At 35.5% G+C, this 19,033-nt stretch overlaps 1 protein-coding gene across 3 annotated transcripts; it reads right to left on the bottom strand.

Annotated features, from left to right (window-relative positions):
* Window positions 1-2,349: 2,349 nt before the first annotated feature.
* LOC142358442 (serine protease 55-like) lies at window positions 2,350-15,516 on the bottom strand. 3 transcript variants are annotated; one of them, XM_075409836.1, is made up of 4 exons: window positions 14,836-15,516; window positions 9,319-9,423; window positions 5,722-5,818; window positions 2,350-2,545 (listed from the first exon to the last, which is right to left on the bottom strand). In XM_075409836.1, exons 1-4 carry the CDS (start codon window positions 14,897-14,899, stop codon window positions 2,365-2,367), a joined length of 447 nt encoding a protein of 148 aa, XP_075265951.1. In that variant the 5' UTR covers window positions 14,900-15,516; the 3' UTR covers window positions 2,350-2,364. The 3 variants fall into 3 exon arrangements, with proteins under 3 accessions (XP_075265951.1, XP_075265953.1, XP_075265952.1); XM_075409838.1 differs by having other exon boundaries at window positions 14,779-14,891; XM_075409837.1 differs by lacking the exon at window positions 14,836-15,516 and adding an exon at window positions 11,890-11,998.
* Window positions 15,517-19,033: the final 3,517 nt, after the last annotated feature.

Below are 19,033 nucleotides of genomic sequence, written 5' to 3'. Positions count from 1 at the left end.
TATGAAATCAGAAACCAGTTGCGTGCAAGAGAAACTGGAGAGAGTTGAAAAGAGAAAAAGTAGAGCAAAATTTGAACACAAATCAAGTGATTTAAGTGGAATTCAACGCTAAAATCAATGCAAAATTATGTGAGGTCTACCCTAATATCAACGCATTTAAAATCAACGCAGAAAATTAAGTAAGAAAATTGTGGTGAATTTTCCGAGTTGTCAACGCTAGTTACCACTGATCTTACATAAATTTGGCAAAATTCCTAGGCCCGGGAAGATTTATATGATCAAAATTGTGAACAATTGTTTTGTCAATCGTAAGCACGTAGGAGGAAATTCATGCCGTTTTGTTAGTGTTGTCTTCAGTTAACATACAATATTGATAATTGACAACGGTAATGCAAAATATGCGTCGAATTATTGTCACAGTTGTCATTGAAATATGTCAAACGGATTAAAATTGCTGTAAATGCACAGTTTGCGACGTAATATAATAGCTGAAAAACATAGCATAAGTTGCCGCTGCATCAATTAAAAAAAAACTCTCCCTGGGTTGAGGTATTACCGCCATTCAACCCAAAATTATGTAATATAAGCCGTGAATGCGGAAAATTTTGTAATATAAGCGGTGAATGCGGTTAAGTTACATAAATCAGGTAGTGAATGCGGAGAAAAAACTTTATCGCCTGGTAGCGGTGAAAATACATAATTTCATCGCTGATTTTAGCGATGATTTTACATAAATTCACAGCTCTGAAAAAAGTGTCTAAATTATGTGAAATAAGTGCTGATTGTGATGAAATTACAGAAACTCACCGGCTTAGTTAGAAGTAAACTTACTTAAACCCACCTCTTAAAAAATGTGTTAAAATTGTGTGAGATCAGCAGTGATTCCGGTTAAATTAATGAGGAGTAGGGGAGGAATTGTTAGACTTAATCACCCCTAAAATTAATCTTAATCTTACATCTTTCTGACACTTTTTTCTAATGAACTTATGTAATTTCACCATTAGATTAAGCGGTGAAATAACAAAAAAATCACCGCATTTCACCGCTTAAATATGTGATTTCAGCGCTAAAAATCGCAAATCTTACAAAAATGAACCCAAAACAAATTTTTGTTTTGATTTATATACAAAAAAAAAATACTAGAAGGTGATGAAAAATGGCGCAGTGGAAGAATAGCACGACATGCAAGAGGTGGGAGGTTGGAATTCTTGTAAGCACGGTGAATTGCGGTGAACATTTGTACGTTCACCGCTTACTATACTTACATAATTTCACCGCATTTCACCACAAAATTATTTACGATTGCTTACCAAAAATTTTTTACTTCCGGTGAAACAAAACAAACTTTTCATCGCTTATCTTACAAAATTTTCCAATTTGTCCTCGACCCGGGTTACATTTTTTGTTACGTAATTAAAGGAGTTTTGATTTAAAATCTTAGAGAACGACAGAAAAAAGAAGAAGAAATTTCTAAACCTTTTGTTGTTCTTTTTGGCAAAATCTACAATGTATTGTAATTAGACGCCTTTTCTCGCGCATTTTTATATCACGGTAGAGAGGATGACTAGTCTATAAATTAGGTTCTACGTTATATATAACCAAATCGTTATTATAACCAAATCGTTTCTCATGAAATCGTTTCTCATCAGTCAGAGATTACCATTTTTACCTCCATTTATTAAATGGCTTTTGGCGGCTTCCCGGGTTGAGGTTTGGTGAAAAATCATGCAAGATTAGCGGTAAATAGCGGTGAAAAATGCTTTATTTCACCACGAAGCGCCCGCCCGCATATTTTAGCGTTGAATGCGGTGAGTTTTTGTATGACTTGCCGTTTTTAGCGGTGAATTTTTTTAAACCGCATTAACCAGATTTCTTACAAAAAAGAAACTAACGTACACGGGTTCGAACCTCTCATCTTATGCGTGTCAACAACTTCTTATTCCACTGCTCCATCTGTTACTTTCTTCAATGATACTTCCTGTGAATTTGAGATATGCGTTGAAATTAGAGGTGAATATTTGCAATACTTGCTATTTTAGCGGATAAAATTCTTTTCACCGCATTCTGCTCGTAGCAGTGAATTTTTTTCACCGCATTCTGCTGGTTGCGCTGAAAATTTTTTAATCACCGCATTCTGCTGGCAGCGATGAAAAATGTTCTTGCACCGCTTAAGCGGTGAAAAAAATTACCGCTTACAATTTTTTTCTCCGCATTCTTTGCATTGAGCGCAAATCTTACACTTTTTACTCAAATTCACCGCAAAGCTTACATCTTTTAGCGATTTTTAGACGTGACACCTTGACCCGGGGAAATAGGAGTTTGTCTGACGCTAGTTCATATTCAAAACACCATAGGATCTGTCAATTATCGGCCATGATGACGTTGGGAAAATGGAATCAAATCCGGGCCTAATCCACTGGTTGCAACTCTGGTGCCGTGTTCAACATTCTCGGAACACAAGGACGCTATTCGATAATCCGGCAATGGCCTTGAACGGAGAATTTTTAGAAGCGCAATATCCCTGTAATTTTCCAGGAGGTGGAATCTGTGAACAGAAAATTGAGAGTAAAAATTTCAAGTTGCACCGAAGTATTCTAGTTTTTAGGAGGGGGGTTTTTCTATAACTGTTAGGTGTGAGAAAAAATCAGAGCTATGAGATTTTTTTAAAATTTGAATAATTTTTACTAGGATTGTATCATAAATTTATGGATACATTTTATTATCAAAATATTTATGCAAATAATTTATTGTCAAAAATCTCCAATAACAAAGATATTTCATAATCCTAAAAAGCCTAAAATTTGTCAGAAAATAACACTAAAAAATCTCCATTAGAGGAAAAAAATTTTACATGCGTCAAAAAGACTTTTCGTTTGTTTTTCTGCTTTGGATATGAGCCTTCGGTGGGATTTTTTCAGACATTATTCCGAAGCTTAATTGTTATTTTACGGTCAGCAAGACTCCTACATTTTCTTCGACTTGTATACTATGCCGTAAAATATTTTCAATAGTTTTATGAAATCAACAAAACGAGTATCCAATGCAACAGTTTGCTTTTTTTCAAGATGACATTTGATTTTTCTCGTCCAACAGGTTGATTTAAGTTTTCCAGGTAGTTATTAGGTAGCTATTTGGAAACGGCTTTTCAGAAAAAGAAAATATTCTAACCTATATCAGATTTCTTTTCCAAGTTTTCCAAAATGTTTGCAACAATGATTAAAAACTTCGAAACTCAAACGGTTTCATAAAATATTAAGATTATATTATATATAGGTTGAAAGTAAATACTGCACGGCGGTAAAATGCAATATTTTTGTTAGCCCTTTCATTTCGTTGAAGTTGGGATTTAAGCGGTGCTACTTGCAACGTTTGAAAACAGAACTCTGTGTTCTGTCAAGCCAGAATGCAGGAGCCGTTCTGCGTTTCGTCAAGCTCAGCACTTATTTTTTCTTTTTATGGAAGCTGAAATTCCGAAAAAATTAACTACTTTATAATTGACACAAGGCGGACCATGGTCCGATTATATTCACTTTGGGTAACAATTTTCGACGTTGCAAATTAGCCACTCTAAATATGGGGAAAAAAATTAGTTATATTATGTAAAAAGGCTTACATTTTGTTATGCGTATTTGCAAGGAAGCTAACCGGTTTCCAAGATTTTGAGCATGTCATGAGCGTAAAGCATTATTTCCCAAATCTTAACAGTAATTTAATGACACAAAATTCAAAGAGTTAATTTTTAGTGTTCTTGCGAATAATGCTACAGGTGTTTTGAAAACTGCTAATTTTCTTAAGCAACAATATGCATCAAAAGAGACTTTCTGAATTGAAACACCAATTAAGCTGGTTTTCATTGTGGTCTAATTGACACTATCTTTGTTATCAAATTCTTTAACAGCGGGAAAAATGACCCTTGGCTTACTTATAGCAGAAAAATTAGTTTACACAAATCTTTACGCCAGTTCCAAAACCACAGTACGGAGAATAGTTTACGATATATTCAAATTTGAAAAAAATTTAAGCTAAATTTTCTTGTGACAATAAATTTCACGAAAATTTATAACCCTAACCTTAAAACACTGTCGTGAAAAATAAAATTGGATAAAATTACTCGAGAAATCAGACACTGAACACTTAATGCTTAAAAACAGAAAAAAATGTGTTGCAAGAGATATTTAGAGGTTCTTGCCTGATGAAGAACAGCAAAATGTAATTTCTGCTAAAAAAACAAGGTTGTTAAAAACAAGAAACTTAAGGGAAGGATGCGCTTTATTAGAATATTTCTGAATTGGTAATTTGAAGTGCTCTAAAGTAGTGACAAAACTCTGCTCTGCAGCTGGGAATTTTATTGGAATAGAGCTTTATTTCATAAACTTCAATTTTTTAAAACTTTCTGAGCCTTCAGAAAAAAAATTGCCAAAATTTTTCACAATTGAATTGTTATAAAAAATTTGATATATTAGTATTTAACATTTGATGAGTTGTAAAGAGCGGCTAATCGAAAAATGAGTGTTTCTTTTCCGAATTGAAGAAAAAATTTCTAGTATCACATGTCTAATAATATGAAAAAGGCATGTAATAGTATTTACAATTATGGCATAAAAAATTCTTTCAAGAAATTTCTTCCGGCGTATAATATGAGAAAATACAAATCTTTTTGCTTCAAAAAATTGTTTTTGCTCATCAAATACGTCGAATTTTTACTTTTAGAACCATTCTTTTTAAACATTACGACAATTTTAGAGAGTTTTTTAAAAATCCCTTTAGCAAAACTTTATGAATTTGACGCATTAAAACTCTTTGCCCAAACATTGCCTGCCCCAGGAAGTTCAAAGTCAGGGCTTGATTTTGAACACTCCAGTTTTGGATCATTTCTTGATAAATCTTGTGGAATGAAATATGACTTGATCACAGCATATTCTATTGCACAAAATGCTAACTAACAGGAAGTTTTATTTGAACGGTTTGGCGGTGAATTTTCATACGAAATTCGGTGAAATAGAGTGGAAAAAGTTCACCACGTATTTCTTAAATCTTTTTTCGGTGAATGCGGTGAATCACGGTGAATTATTTATTTTAACCGTGTTCTCAGTATTCCTACAAAAAAGAATCTTCCCTATACGGGTTCAAACTTCGGACGTCCTGCATGCCTGCAACTGCTTATTCCACTGCGCCAACCGTCACTTATGTCTGTGTTATTTCTCGTGAATTTAAATCAGATTCAGTAAACGATGGAAAGCAAATGTGTTGAATTTTTGTAGGAAATGCGGTGAATTTTGCAGTAATTTTTTGTAAGAAATGAGGTGGCCTGCGCTGAATTATTTTTTTTTGCCGCATTCATCGCATTTCATACATTAATTTGCCACAAAATTCGATGCGGTCAATTTTTGTAAGGTATGCGATGAATTTCGCGGTGAACTTTTGTAAAAAATGCGTTGAAATGCGGTGAATTTTTTGCAACGCATTCACCGCTTTCACCGTAATTCTTACATTAATTTGCCACAAATGTCGATGCGATGAATTTTCGAAAGAAATTCGGTGAAATTCGTTGAAATATTTATCGTCACCGCATTCAACGCGATCACCGCATTTCTTACAAAAATTCTCCGCATTCACCGCATTTCTTACAAAAATTTATCCAAAAACCACGACCCGGGAAGTTACATCTTGGCACTAAAAATAATTTATATTTCATCAAACCCATCAAGTGCAGGAACAAACCCTGATGCCACAATGATTTTGGAGAAAAACAGTTTGTTCTGAGACGCCACAGTCATATTGTCGGAAAATTTCCCAACAAAGCCAATTACAGATGTAGCTGAAACAGAGTAAAAACTTAGGCAAGCTTCGTTCAATAGAACAATGTTGGGGTGCCAGATGGAAGCAAGTATGTCCAGACGGTCCCAGACGGACAGTGCCCATAGACAGACCGTCCCAGACGGCAAATGACTATGTTTGGAATTTCGTGCGTTTACCTGAACTTTGTGCATTCATGTTCAGACGTTTGTGGTTTTTTTCATGTTTCCAGACATTGTAACTTTGACGCACGACGCGTACCTCGTGCGTTCATTTTCGGTTTGAACATACTTGCTTCCATCAGGGACCTCAACTGGGAAGCTAACTTTCCAATTAAAATTAATTTCAATTGATTTATTGAGGCAGGCTTCTGTCCTTCAACCTAAAGGGTAGAATTTTTAATTTTTATCAAACTGTAGAAAAATGTAATGATTAGTTAAATTAGCATTTTTGTTGGTGTTGAGTCTACGGATGCATCCATTTGCAAGATATTATAAAACTCAAGTGTTTGAAAGAAATTTAAAGACATAAAAACTGTATAGAGAAGAAATCAGACGCTGAGCAGAATATGAATTTAGAAACTTTTTACTCTTCAGGATTTTCAAGCTTAAAGGACACAAAAACTGCTTTTATCATTTATAAATAAAATATTAGAAAAAAATTAACTACAATAATTATAAATTTCAAATAACTGGTAAAAATTAGGGAAAAAAGGATGAATTTATATTTGGTTTCGAGTAAGAACACGGAATCAAGGAAATACTTGTCCTGGATTCAAAATTTGTGCTCAAATAGAGGTTTCCGAAATTGGTATACATAACAATGCATTAACAAAAATTGTCATCAATAGCTAAAGAAACAGGTGGTCCATCAAAAACGTTTGGTACTTAGATTTCTTACTATTGAGGATCTAAAACAATTTTTGCGTTGCAGAACAGCACTTCGTGCGACAGTGCCGTGCGAGAGTAATATTTTATTGCGTAGTAGATTTATTCCGGAAAAAAAGTTCCGTTGTGTTTTACCAGAAATTTTCTCATATTAATATTTTGTAAAAGTTTTATATTTTTTTTTGGATTTATACAAAACTGTTCAAGCTATCGAAGATGCTTCATATTATCAAGATGATCATACTATCTTCATCGACAGTGTACGTTTGCACTTTGACAAAAAGTTTCAGAAAACGCCTTTGAATATGAAAGCGGAAGCTATATCAACGAAATCTTTATTTCTTTATTTCTTTCAGCGAAATCTTTATTTCTTGGATCTGCTTGTGATTTTTGTTCAATTTGAAGTTATCTGATAGGTCAGCTGTTTCTTTAAGTTTTGATCAATAATTTAGGCACCTAGTTGTGCTCAGGTATTCAAATGGCAATTTTTGCAAAAAAAACTTGACTCCTGACAGTCTAATACTTTGGATTTGGAGAGAAAATTTCTAAAACGTTTCTTCATCAAAAGTGTTATGCAGGGCAAAAAGGTATTTTTGTTGAAACAAACATGGTTGGCTAGACTTTTGGCGTAAGTTCGAGATTCCAAGTGTCGTCATTCAACAATGGTGTTTGATTACGCATCATTTTTACAAACAAATGACTCAATTTCTGTCAACAGTAAGGATAAAATCTGCTATTTTTCAAATATAAGGTTTACTCTAGGCACGAATAAGTCATATGAGAAACAATTTCAATAAGATCTTAGTGTATGACTAAAAATTTCGTTTTAATTTTTACCGAAATTTCATTTCATAAAATGAACTTGTAATACATGAAGATGAATTGCGTAAATCTCACAAAATTGCGATTTTTCTTTCACGAAAGAAGAAAAAATGAAAAGAAAGAATTAGCAACAACGCAGAAATGTCGAAATGTCAGCATTTTTCAACGAGGCGATGAAGCCAAGAATTTGAACAAAAACAAAAAAGACGTTTACCAGTTACTGTGGACCTGAAACCACCGAAGTAGAAAAAAACCGAAATATTTTTGATTGGGTGTAATCTGCTATAATCCTAACGAACAAACAAAAATAGTTTTTTTGTCAACTGCAAGGTCAGCACTTCAAATAGTGGGAACATAAAAACAACAGATCTTCTAAAATTGAAAAAATAAAAAACAACGTACAGGTTGAAGACATAGAAAACTTACCTACCATGCTAGTTTCAAAATTTTTCAAAATTGCATGTAAACACATTAAAAAGATTAAAACCATCTTCAGTTCGCTTTTAACGGCCTAATTCTCTATTCAAGTCAGCACCACGTGATCAGATTCTCGCTGCTCGTCAAATTTTCAAATTTTTGCATCTAATTAAATACTAAAAATTTTATTTCAGAGATAAAAAAAATCAATTCATTTCTGTTAGATCCTAATATTGACGGTTTTTTAGAATCTGCGCGCTCATTTTCTCTTTTACGTATGAAATTAACGTTAAACTAATTTTTTTGCTGTGCCTCAACTTTAAAAATCTCAAAATTGTTTAAAATGAATAGTGGTTCCCTCAATATAAACTAAAAAGCAATTAAGTTCTCACAAAGCGATTACATTAAAGACTTAAATAATATTAAATGAAAATAAATTTTACTTTTAGATTTTGTTTTGGATTTTGTAATTACACATTACTATTCACAGCCGACCAGCTTTTCCGGGTCCTTGCAGCTTCATTTAAATTCAAGTCAAGTTTTCGCCATACAAATTCTTGCAACATTAGAAAAATTTAGTTGCTGCCAAAAAAATCTGAATCGGGAAACCATATTTGCGTCAAAGCGCGCTGGATATCTGCTTTCACTGTGGATTCTCAATACAAAAATTCCAATCCGGATGGCATTTTGGTCTTTCTGCAATTTTCGTATGCAACCGAAAAAATATTTTGATTGAATTATAACATTTTGAAGGAAACCACGTATGCCGAAGAGTTGTTGCACATTAATGGCTTTTCCAAAAAGAAAAAATTGTCAGCTTTCAGGTAGCTCCGCCCACTGAATAAAAGCTGCCTTTTAGGATATCTTTTGAACAAATATTAATTGATAGGCACAGAGCAGACGCAGGCTAGAAGTGCTTTCTTAATTTTCGGAAAACGCGCAAAATTTTGGGATGAGAGTAAAAAATTCACTTTTATGTGGTTGCAGGCCTTTTTATCTAAAAGATTCTTGAAATCAATGTCAGCAGCGCCTATACCTTCCCTGGGGGTCTGGGGTCTCATCTTAGGCGTACAAATTATAATCAGACACCGGCGTTATTAGTTGACCTAACTTTGGAAAACAAAAAGTGCTCATTGCAAGTCATTGCTCATCAAGTCCCACGCGCCTCAGCGGCCCATGGGACTTGATATGAAACTATCACAACCGGACAAATTATCACGACCGAAATTCAATTTTAAAATGGGGGTTTATTTCCGTGGGGGTTTATTTCCGTGGCGGTTTAATTCCTATCTAAAGTTAAGTGGGTTTTTTTCCGTGGGGGTTTACTTCCTAGACCCGAAAGAAACAGGTGCCTCTGATAGTCATGGGTGATGTTATTGAACTCAAGTTTCCTTACGATTGTCTTGCAGTAGGAACACACAAGTGGCTGCAGTCAACACCCACCAGCCATCAACTACTGCTCCCCCACACGAGGAGGCAGAAGGGGACAAATTGTCGTTTTCTAAAATCATTTGTTTCGTTTAAGATTAAGACTGATCAACCATTTATCGCATCAGCATGTCAAAAAAGTTGAAACACTAGCGAACCCATGTTTAAAATCCAACAGCGGAACCAGTGAAAGCGCTATGGTCGAGAATGACACTCAAATGCATCGAAAAAGTTTTTAACTTGAAAAATTTAATTTCTTTTTGAGGTGAAAGCGTTGAGGTGATTCGCGATTCTTACAAAATAACATATTTAACATACTTCACGCCATTTTTACTCGAATAAATCGCTGCCTCCGCCATCTTTCAAATTTCCACTTTGTGTTTCCAGTCACATGTTTCAAAAAAGCCACCCGAGTTTGCATGCATTTAGTTCTGTTAAATTTAGCGGATAATTTTAGTACAAATCGCGTTGGATTGCATTTGTAACTGTATCGCCGAAATGGATCAGCTATATTGGAAAACGCTTTGTACTCAAAGTTTAAACTTCAATACTGATGTTTCATATTGGATTGTATTGTGTTTTAAGAATAAAAAATACAGAAATGAGGTCAATTGAAGTTTCTGCTATTCTGGTTAAATCAATTTCTCCAATTCTGCTGTTACCATGCTTAACTCCACCTGTATCTTGTTATTTTGATTTACCACGCACAATTTCATACTAAGGCCAAAATCTCTTCGCAGCTGAACCGACGGCGGTCTGCAGAACGCACGACACCCCCTTGTGCGGTCTGGCAACGCAACCTGGGTGTGTGAGTTTATGCGCGAGGGTTCTCACATAAATAATTATCATTTCTGCATTAAGGTTGCCGAAAGACATTATTCCGTACCAAGCTCCATGTGTAAATCAATGGGCAAGTCTGAGTCCAAATGCAAATCAATACTGGTTTTGATATTTATTCTAGTCATTTTTTTGGCCTGTGAATCCTGAACCAAGTCTGATTGTACAATGGCCAGACTTGAGTGAATACTTTTTCAGGGGCTCGTAAATCGGATCTCTATGCCCGATGAGCTAGCTCTACATCATCCATTCTATCAGTGCGCCAGTTTATTCTTCTTTTCAAACGCGAGTATATGCTCAAAAATAGAAAACTTCATAATTTGAAAAGCGAAGCAAAATATAATAAACTTTGCGTTTGCAATTGCCAACACTGATTTAAACTTGAGACTCGGTACGGGAGGCCACGTATTCAGTTAAAAAAGTAATCAATGATACAAAACTTGACTCTACAGAGTAGAGTCAAATGATACAGAACAGAGTACAAAAGAACGGATTAGTTTGGGACAGCAAACTCGAGTCGAAACCAAATGGTCAACTCGTAAGAACTTGCAAGTTTCCGGCGAAAGATGGTTAACTTGTATGAATTTGCAAAGGATGAATTTTGAATGGTTAAACTTGCAAGAAATTGCAAGTCGAATGGTTAACTTATAAGAAATTGCAAGTCGATTGGTTAACTTGTAAGAAATTGCAAGTCGAATGGTTAACTGGTAAGTTTCAGTCCAAACTGAATGACACATTAAAAAGGAATACATGGTTGATTTGATATTACACCCGGGAAGTAACAATACACGTCTAACTGTACTGACATTCTCAATGGAAGTTTTTTTCAGAAATAAATCATTTCGGCAAAAAAATGGCTTTAATTTTTATTTTACTCGGCCCAATTATTACGAGCTTACGAGTAACAAATCAACTCAAAATTCAACTCAAATTCAACTAAAAAAGTCTTTTTTCCATTTTTTATAAACTTAAATTCTTGATATATTAAGCATCGATTTTAAAACAACGAACTAAATGACTATCTATTTTATTTGAGAGTTATTCATTCAGAGCAAAAACAATTGAAAAATCTAAAGAGACTGGCAAGAGTGAAGGTAACTGGCAACGTAGTATGATTGTAGATAAAATTTGAAAAGTAAATTTGAGATTAGGAAAATCTAAAAAAATTAGGCATTCTTAACGACTTTGCACTTTTTCATGAAACTAATAAACTTAGAAATGATCTTTCTTACTTTATTCTGTCATATATTTATTTTTTAGAAGAGACAAGAAAAATTAAGCATTCACTTTTTGCAGGTGTCGGATCCTCTTAGCATAGGTTCATTTTAAGTTTGTAATAATTCAAGCCTCTCAACTTTGCTATAGGCATTGTATATATACATCAGTCTTTTTTTATTTAAAAAAGCGTTCGTAGTGTTTTTCTTAACTACTTGTTTTCGATATACATATGATATACATTCGACATACATCTTTTCGTATCAATGTTAAATGATTGTCATATCACTGTTTTACAAATGTACGTGCGAAAAAAATTGTTTTCAACACTTTTCACCTGAACATTTTTTCGCGATGATAGCTTCATTTCTTCCGCTTGTTTGCAAAATGTGCAAAAACAATTTAACGAATGTTTTACAGGCTTATATCCGATTCATTGGATTTTTTTTGAGAAATATTTACACTAGTACTATTCAGTTATCTGTACCTTGCGCTTCAGTGAAATTTTTTATCTCCACTTCTGCAGTTATTGTCATTGAACATGTTTTCAAATCCAACTCTGAAATTGATGTACTGTTGATTGTTGTAGTTTGAAATTGATTGAATTTCGTTGCATTTGTTTGTAATCCCAGGATGAGGTACGCGAACAAGCCAGCCTTGATCAGACGACTTGGGTCGCGCAATGGGGGGTAAAGCGCGACCACTCCACAGAGTCTGGCATCACTATCTACGGTCTGGATAGTCTAATCAGATCCCCGCCCAGTGTCTAGATAGTCTGATCAGAGCATGGTCTAGGATATGGATAAATTTGTGTGGTTTAGATAGCCTGAACAGAGCACTTTCCAGAGTCTGTACGGTCTGATCAGAGACTTTTCCAGAGTCAGGAAAGTCTGATCAGAACCAAGAGTTCCAGCCAAAAATACAGCCAGTCCCTCCAAAAAAGAAGATTTAGTTAAATACAGTGCGACTGTTTTTTGAAGAGAACTTCTCAATTTTACTTGATGAATATCAAACACCACGCCAAAGACGAAGTCTTGATAAATGTTGTTGAGCTGAAGACATTTTTTTTCAAACTAATATTTTTTACTGAAAAACTCAAAAACCATATCCATAAAATGACGTAAATTTTTCTGAAGAAGTATATTATACTAATGATTACTGCTACTTCATCAGTTAAAAGCGTCAGTCAGGGTACCGGCGTGTGCGCGACCGAAGTAGGTCTGGCACCCCCAGTGCGCAATTGAAATCGATCTCGAACCCCAATGTGCGATTCAAGTAAATCTGGCACCCCCAGTGCGCGATAGCAGTCGGTCTGGCACCCCAATGTGCGAATCATGTAGGTCTGGCACCCCCAGTGCGCAATTGAAGTTGGTTTGGTAACCCCAGTGCGCGACTCAAGTCTGTCTGATCAGAGCCAATTTTTGGTCTGGATCAGCTGATCAGAGCCGATTTTGGTATGGATGTGTGATCAGAGCTGGATTGGATCGCGCACCTCATCCTGGGTTTTGATTTGATCTGCTGTAAAATTTCATCTTATCTTGTATAAAGCTGTAGTCCCCAGTTGTATAAATTAAAAATATTCTCTTTAACTAAACAGAGAGTGAGTCAAATGATACAGAACAGAGTACAAAAGAACGGATTAGTTTGGGACAGCAAACTCGAGTCGAAACCAAATGGTCAACTCGTAAGAACTTGCAAGTTTCCGGCGAAAGATGGTTAACTTGTATGAATTTGCAAGACGAATGGTTAAACTTGTAAGAAATTGCAAGACGAGTGGTTAATTGGTAAGTTTCAGTCGAAACTGAATGACACATTAAAAAGGAATACTTATGTTTGATTTGATATTACACCCGGGAAGTAACAATACAAGTCTAACTGTACTAACATTCTCAATGGAATTTTTTCAGATATAAATCATTTCGGCAAAAAAATGGCTTTAATTTTTTTTTACTCGGCCCAATTATTACGAGCTTACGAGTAACAAGTCAACTCAAAATTCAACTCAAATTCAACTAAAAAAGTCTTTTTTCCATTTTTTTTTTAAATTAAATTCTTGAGTTATTAAGCATCGATTTTAAAACAACGAACTAAATGACTATCTAATTTATTTGAGAGTTATTCATTCAGAGCAAAAACAATTGAAAAAAATACGGTCTGGATAGTCTAATCAGATCCCCGCCCAGTGTCTAGATAGTCTGATCAAAGCGTGGTCTAGAATAGGGATAATTTTGTGGTGTGGTTTAGATAGCCTGAACAGAGCACTTTCCAGAGTCTGTACGGTCTTATCAGAAACTTTTCCAGAGTCTGGAAAGTCTGATCAGAACCAAGAGTGCCAGCCGAAAATACAGCCAGTCCCTCCAAAAAAGAAGATATAGTTAAACACAGTGGGACTGTTTTTTGAAGAGAACTACCAATTTTACTTGATGAATATCAAAGACCACGCCGAAGACGAAGTCTTGATAAATGTTGTTGAGCTGAAGACATTTTTTTTCAAACTAATATTTTTTACTGAAAAACTCAAAAACCATATCCATAAAATGACGTAAATTTTTCTGAAGAAGTATATTATACTAATGATTACTGCTACTTCATCAGTTAAAAGTGTCAGTCAGGGTACCGGCGTGTGCGCGACCGAAGTAGGTCTGGCACCCCCAGTGCGCGATTGAAGTCGGTCTGGCACCCCCAGTGCGCGACTCAAGTCTGTCTGATCAGAGCCAATTTTTGGTCTGGATCAGCTGATCAGAGCCGATTTTGGTATGGATAGTCTGATCAGAGCTGGATTGGATCTCGCACCTCATCCTGGGATTTGATTTGATCTGCTGTAAAACTTCATCTTATCTTGTATAAAGCTGTAGTCCCCAGTTGTATAAATTAAAAATATTCTCTTTAACTAAACAGAAACATGTCACTTGTTAATATAGTTTGGACAAATAAAAGAGAGGAGTGCTCAAATGCGAGAGCTGCTTTAATCTATGCTGAAAAACGTTATCAAGTTCAAACATTTGGAAAATTACGTTATCAAATATTTGGAACAATCATGCCGTTTTGATCAGGGGAGGCAAAACTAACAGGTTTCACGCGAGTCAAAACTGAAAATCAAAACTCTCAAGTTCTATTTTCTGTTTTTTTTTGACAGAAAAGTGGTAAACCGTTTATACCGCGACTGAGCCGGATCGAGTTTTCTAAAGAGTTTATTTTTAATTTTGCAAGTTTCATCCTTAATTGTATCTTTTCGGAAACATTTTAAAAAGGACAGAAAATTCATAGAAACGCTTCCGGTCAACTTTGCAGTGCAAACAAAGAATGCGTAGAAATTATAGGTATGCCACATTTCTGGTTGAGCTAAGTGGTAAATATAAATCAACCGCAATTTCACCTTTATACATATATGTGTTGAGTTATCGAAGTTGAAAAATTGCTGAAATGATTCCACCTGATGTTCTGAAGCGAAGATGAACAAAGAAGGGTTTCGAAGAAGTTCCAACTCCCCCAATCATCTTAAATAAAAGCCCCCTATCAGATTGAACGGACTCTTGTTGTGATGATTGATCGAAGACAACGAGAAGATGGAAATGTATAGCAATAGTTGCAAAACCAATACGTCAATAAACATTTATACTACATCCAACTTCTGCAACGGGGCTATGGATATTATAGCCGACACGCAAATTGGAAGACATGCCTCTTGGTTGACAGATTTCATCATCACAAAGTGAAAATGACAGAAATAAGAGTCACATAATTTATCCCTTGTCATTATTAGAAGCTTCACTGGCGTAGTGCACGGGTAAATATTGTGAAATGCGGGTTTGAACTAGTTTTGCTTAATTGCCGGCTAAACGGTATATCGGCCAATATGTATGTCGACATGACCGGCCACGTTCTGTAACTGCTTGTCCACCTTTCGAATCGCAAATTGTTCTGAGCGCGTTCTTCGTTCACATGAACTTACACGGATTTCAACAAGCAGTTCTCAATATTTGCGCTGAAGTTATTGATCATTTGTTCTGTTCAAGACGCCAACATGAGAAAACATGAATTTTTGACGCTCTAAGTGAAACAACTGTGTTAAAAGGCCTTTGAGGTGGAAAAGGTGGCTCGATATTTAGCGAAAAGATCTTCACGGAGTTTTTACAGACGAAATACGCAACAACCACTCTGATGTCCAGTTACAGTGATACCGATTAAAAACTCAACCTAGCTGACACCAAGCGATTAATAAATGGGTTGCAATCCAGCTTCTACCTCAAAATTATTATTCAATAGTGGGAATAATTGATAGATCGGTGCTGCTTGCGCAAAAGTTTTGCGGGATATTTTGAAGAACCCAGGTTGAGGTCCAGACCCAAATCATCTCTGATCAGACCGTCCCAGACAAAAATGACCTCTGATTAGGGCGAACCAGACCGAAATGACCTTTGATCATACACTATCGTGCTCTCGACCAACAATCCGTGTGCACTCGAAATGCGCTCGGAAGTCTCATCTGATCAGACCATCTTGTACTCAATTATCACTCCTTATTAGACTATTGTGCGCTCCATTCCAACTCTTATCAGACTCAAGTGCCACCGAAGTTGCCTCTGATCAGACTCAAGTTTTCGAAATAGACTTATCAAAGAATGGTTTGAAACATTAACCAAACTCTTATTATCACTTTAATATAATGATTTCATTGAAACTATTTTTTTCAGTTATATGTTCAATTAGGTAAAGGCCAATCAACACTTGGCTGTTGCCAATGAAAACAGCCAAGTGTCGAGAAAATAAAGTATTCAGTATGCCATCGGTGCAATTTTCTGACTCGATAGATGAACTTAGACACCTTTCCGTATAACAAAGTCTTGATATACCGCTAATCAAAATTTCCTCAAAAAGGCACCAAAATTTTATGTCCGCTGGATCTCCTGCTTCCAATCAGCGCCTTCAGACTCTAAGCGATTCTCTGAATGGAACGTTGCTGTATTGTTGGAAGAGGCAACATCTTTCATTAAAAAAATAGAAACAGCGCTCGAATTAGTTTCTGATCAGACTCAATTGCGCTCGAGATCATTCTGATCAGACAAATTCCACACCATTTTGGAGACTAAAGTGTGTTTGAAGACGGCTCTAGACCATGTAATTCCAGTGGACCGTGCACAACTGTGCGCTTGAGGACAATCTGATCAGAGGTCAAATTGGTCTGAACACCTCGACATGGTTACTACTATCTAAGTATTTTATTAGGCAGGCAACAAACTTCAACAAAAATTAGATTCTATTGATCGCTTTTCAAGACTTCAAAATTAATAAGTTTTTCCTGGTTCCCTAAGGCCGTCGTGACTGTATATGTGGGTGTTTGAGTATGTGTGTGTGTGTGCCAGTAGTAATAACTATACAGACCACGGATATTGCTAAACAGACATGGGATATTTAGAATTAGACTGTTTTCCATGATTTTTCGAGAACGAACTTTTTTTTCTAATTGCTTGAGTGATTATATGCCAGATTAAACAAACTATTTAAGAGGTTCTTATAAATAAAATTACGGATATACCTAAAATTGATTTGCTTCAATGAACATGTGCAAGATGTTAAAAAGCGAAACAAATTCATTCCTACACAAATCAATTCCCATTTATGGTACAGATAACAGCATCCATCCAGCCATCCATTAACAAACTCAACCGTCAAAAAATTATAATTTGGATTTTTTGGGCAAATCAGCCAACTTTCATATAATTGTGCAAAAAGTTATCAAATATCACCCAACTATTACACAGTTTCCTAAAAATAATTTTTTTTTCGGAAAATTACTCATTGATTTCACACTATCTAAAGCTATTCTTCACATATTTTTTAACTAATCTATCCATTTGGAACCAAAAAGTTAACCAAATATTTTACGCACTTTCAAATGATACACCTAATTTTACTGAAAAAAAAATCCAACTTTTTCCCTATAAGATATTAAATTTAGATTCTGCAAACTCAAGCGGAACAAAATAGCGCCCTGATCTCACTGTTAAGATAGGTTCACATAAATGATTCGGTTTTGTCTTAACAGTATAATTCCAGTAAGGTGCTCTAGGCTAACAACAAGTGTCGATGGTAAAGCACTAAACTAAAAGTCTAATAAGTGAATACAACAATTCAATTAGCATCAGGTAATATGCTCTATCACATTAAACACAAACAGTAGCTTTAACTGAATCTAACTTCGGCAACCGCAAGCTTGGAACAAGAAATACCTAACAAAGTTAATCTCAAGTCAGCCTAAACATAGCTAATGCCGCTTGTGCTCGAGCTCAGCAAATGCAGCTTTAACTAAACCACTTAATATTGGAGGCACGAAAAACAGTCAAATAAAACAATAACGTCAAGCGTCTCCCTCGATCAACCACGGAAACTGTTCTAAACAACTTTATCACAACTACTATAGTTTGCTCAACAAAAACAACCAACTTCAGTGCACAAGGATTTCAGCTCTCTCTAATCCCGCTGATGTGTTGATGGGTTGAATAAATGCTGGCAATACTAAAGCCGTGAAACGCTGCATGTTGAATGCAAATACTTATATTTGCAAGCTGCAGTTCGTTACTATTTAGTATAGAACGCAATTTGACGAAAATCTCTGCAAATCGGACTGAGGTCCGTAATTCGCTTTAAATGGTTTATGAACACCGGTCGCTTAGAAATGACTTCTGCTTACCTCTTGTTAGGCGCCATTGGAGCTACGACGATCCTACTTAAATAAATGGTGACTTCCGTGATAATATTTCAGTGATTCAGTGATTACAATTTCACGGTTCCCGTCTTTCTCATAACAGTACATATGATTACAGTATGCGCCAGGGTTCCACCGAATCTCGAATAGTGCATGTTAAATTTTTCAATCTTCAGTAGAATATTTATTAGTTCTTTGAGTTCGGGGTAAAACAGATTTAAAGGAAAGCCTTCTTCTCCGCTTCTAGCCGCATGCATCAATTAGCCTCAAAATTATTTCACGCGCAATTTATCAAGTGAGGTATCTTGAGCCCACCAGGTACAACTTTACTTGCCCGATTAATTCAAAATTTTCTTAATTTTAACCTAATTTAACCACAGTATTTCCTTTTTTTGACGAAACACCTAATGCGTACACCTAACACATCCCATTGAGCAAACGGAGTTCACGTACAATACAGTACCTATCTTTTATCATCACTAAAACTTTCAAATCATGGCCGCCTTTCAAGTACCAGATTTTGGTCAAAAATACGTAAATCCTTCTATCAAATAAGCAATTCTAGCAAAAAAATATCCAGTTCTAAAAAATTCACCCAATTTCTTACCAAAAAATACCCAATTGTTGCCAAAAAACACCCAGTTGTATCAAAAATGCCAGTTCTTATTTAAAAATACCCAATTCTTGTGAAAAAATACCGAAAATTTCCAGATTTCCAATTTGTGCTGAAAAACCCAAATTTTGACAAAAATTGCCAAAGTTTTGCCAAAATACCTGCCAGTTACAGAGCACTTGTAAGTACATGGTAAATTGTTGCGTAAAACTATGTCAAGTGCGTCTGGGGTGCAAATAATATGCACCCCCTAAACGAGGGAGGCACCAACGGAGCGGTCCATTTTTTATAGTTAACTATCGCAAAAGATTA

The sequence above is a fragment of the Convolutriloba macropyga genome, unplaced genomic scaffold (assembly GCF_964194025.1).
Source record: "Convolutriloba macropyga unplaced genomic scaffold, txConMacr16.3 SCAFFOLD_4475, whole genome shotgun sequence".
In the NCBI taxonomy this organism is placed as follows: domain Eukaryota; kingdom Metazoa; phylum Xenacoelomorpha; order Acoela; family Convolutidae; genus Convolutriloba; species Convolutriloba macropyga.
The sequence above is the reverse complement of the archived record's forward strand: the minus strand, read 5'-3'. Positions and strand labels throughout refer to the sequence as shown.

Bases quoted from the DNA above. Each gene is read 5' to 3' on its own strand.
- LOC142358442 (XM_075409836.1), bottom strand. From the start codon at position 14,899: ATGATTGGGGGAGTTGGAACTTCTTCGAAACCCTTCTTTGTTCATCTT. The intron at 9,424-14,835 runs GTGGAATCATTT...AAATGATTTTAG, and splicing joins TCTTCGCTTCAGAACATCAG to AAAACGACAATTTGTCCCCT. The intron at 2,546-5,721 runs GTTTGTTCCTGC...TTCTGTTCACAG, and splicing joins AAAATCATTGTGGCATCAGG to ATTCCACCTCCTGGAAAATT.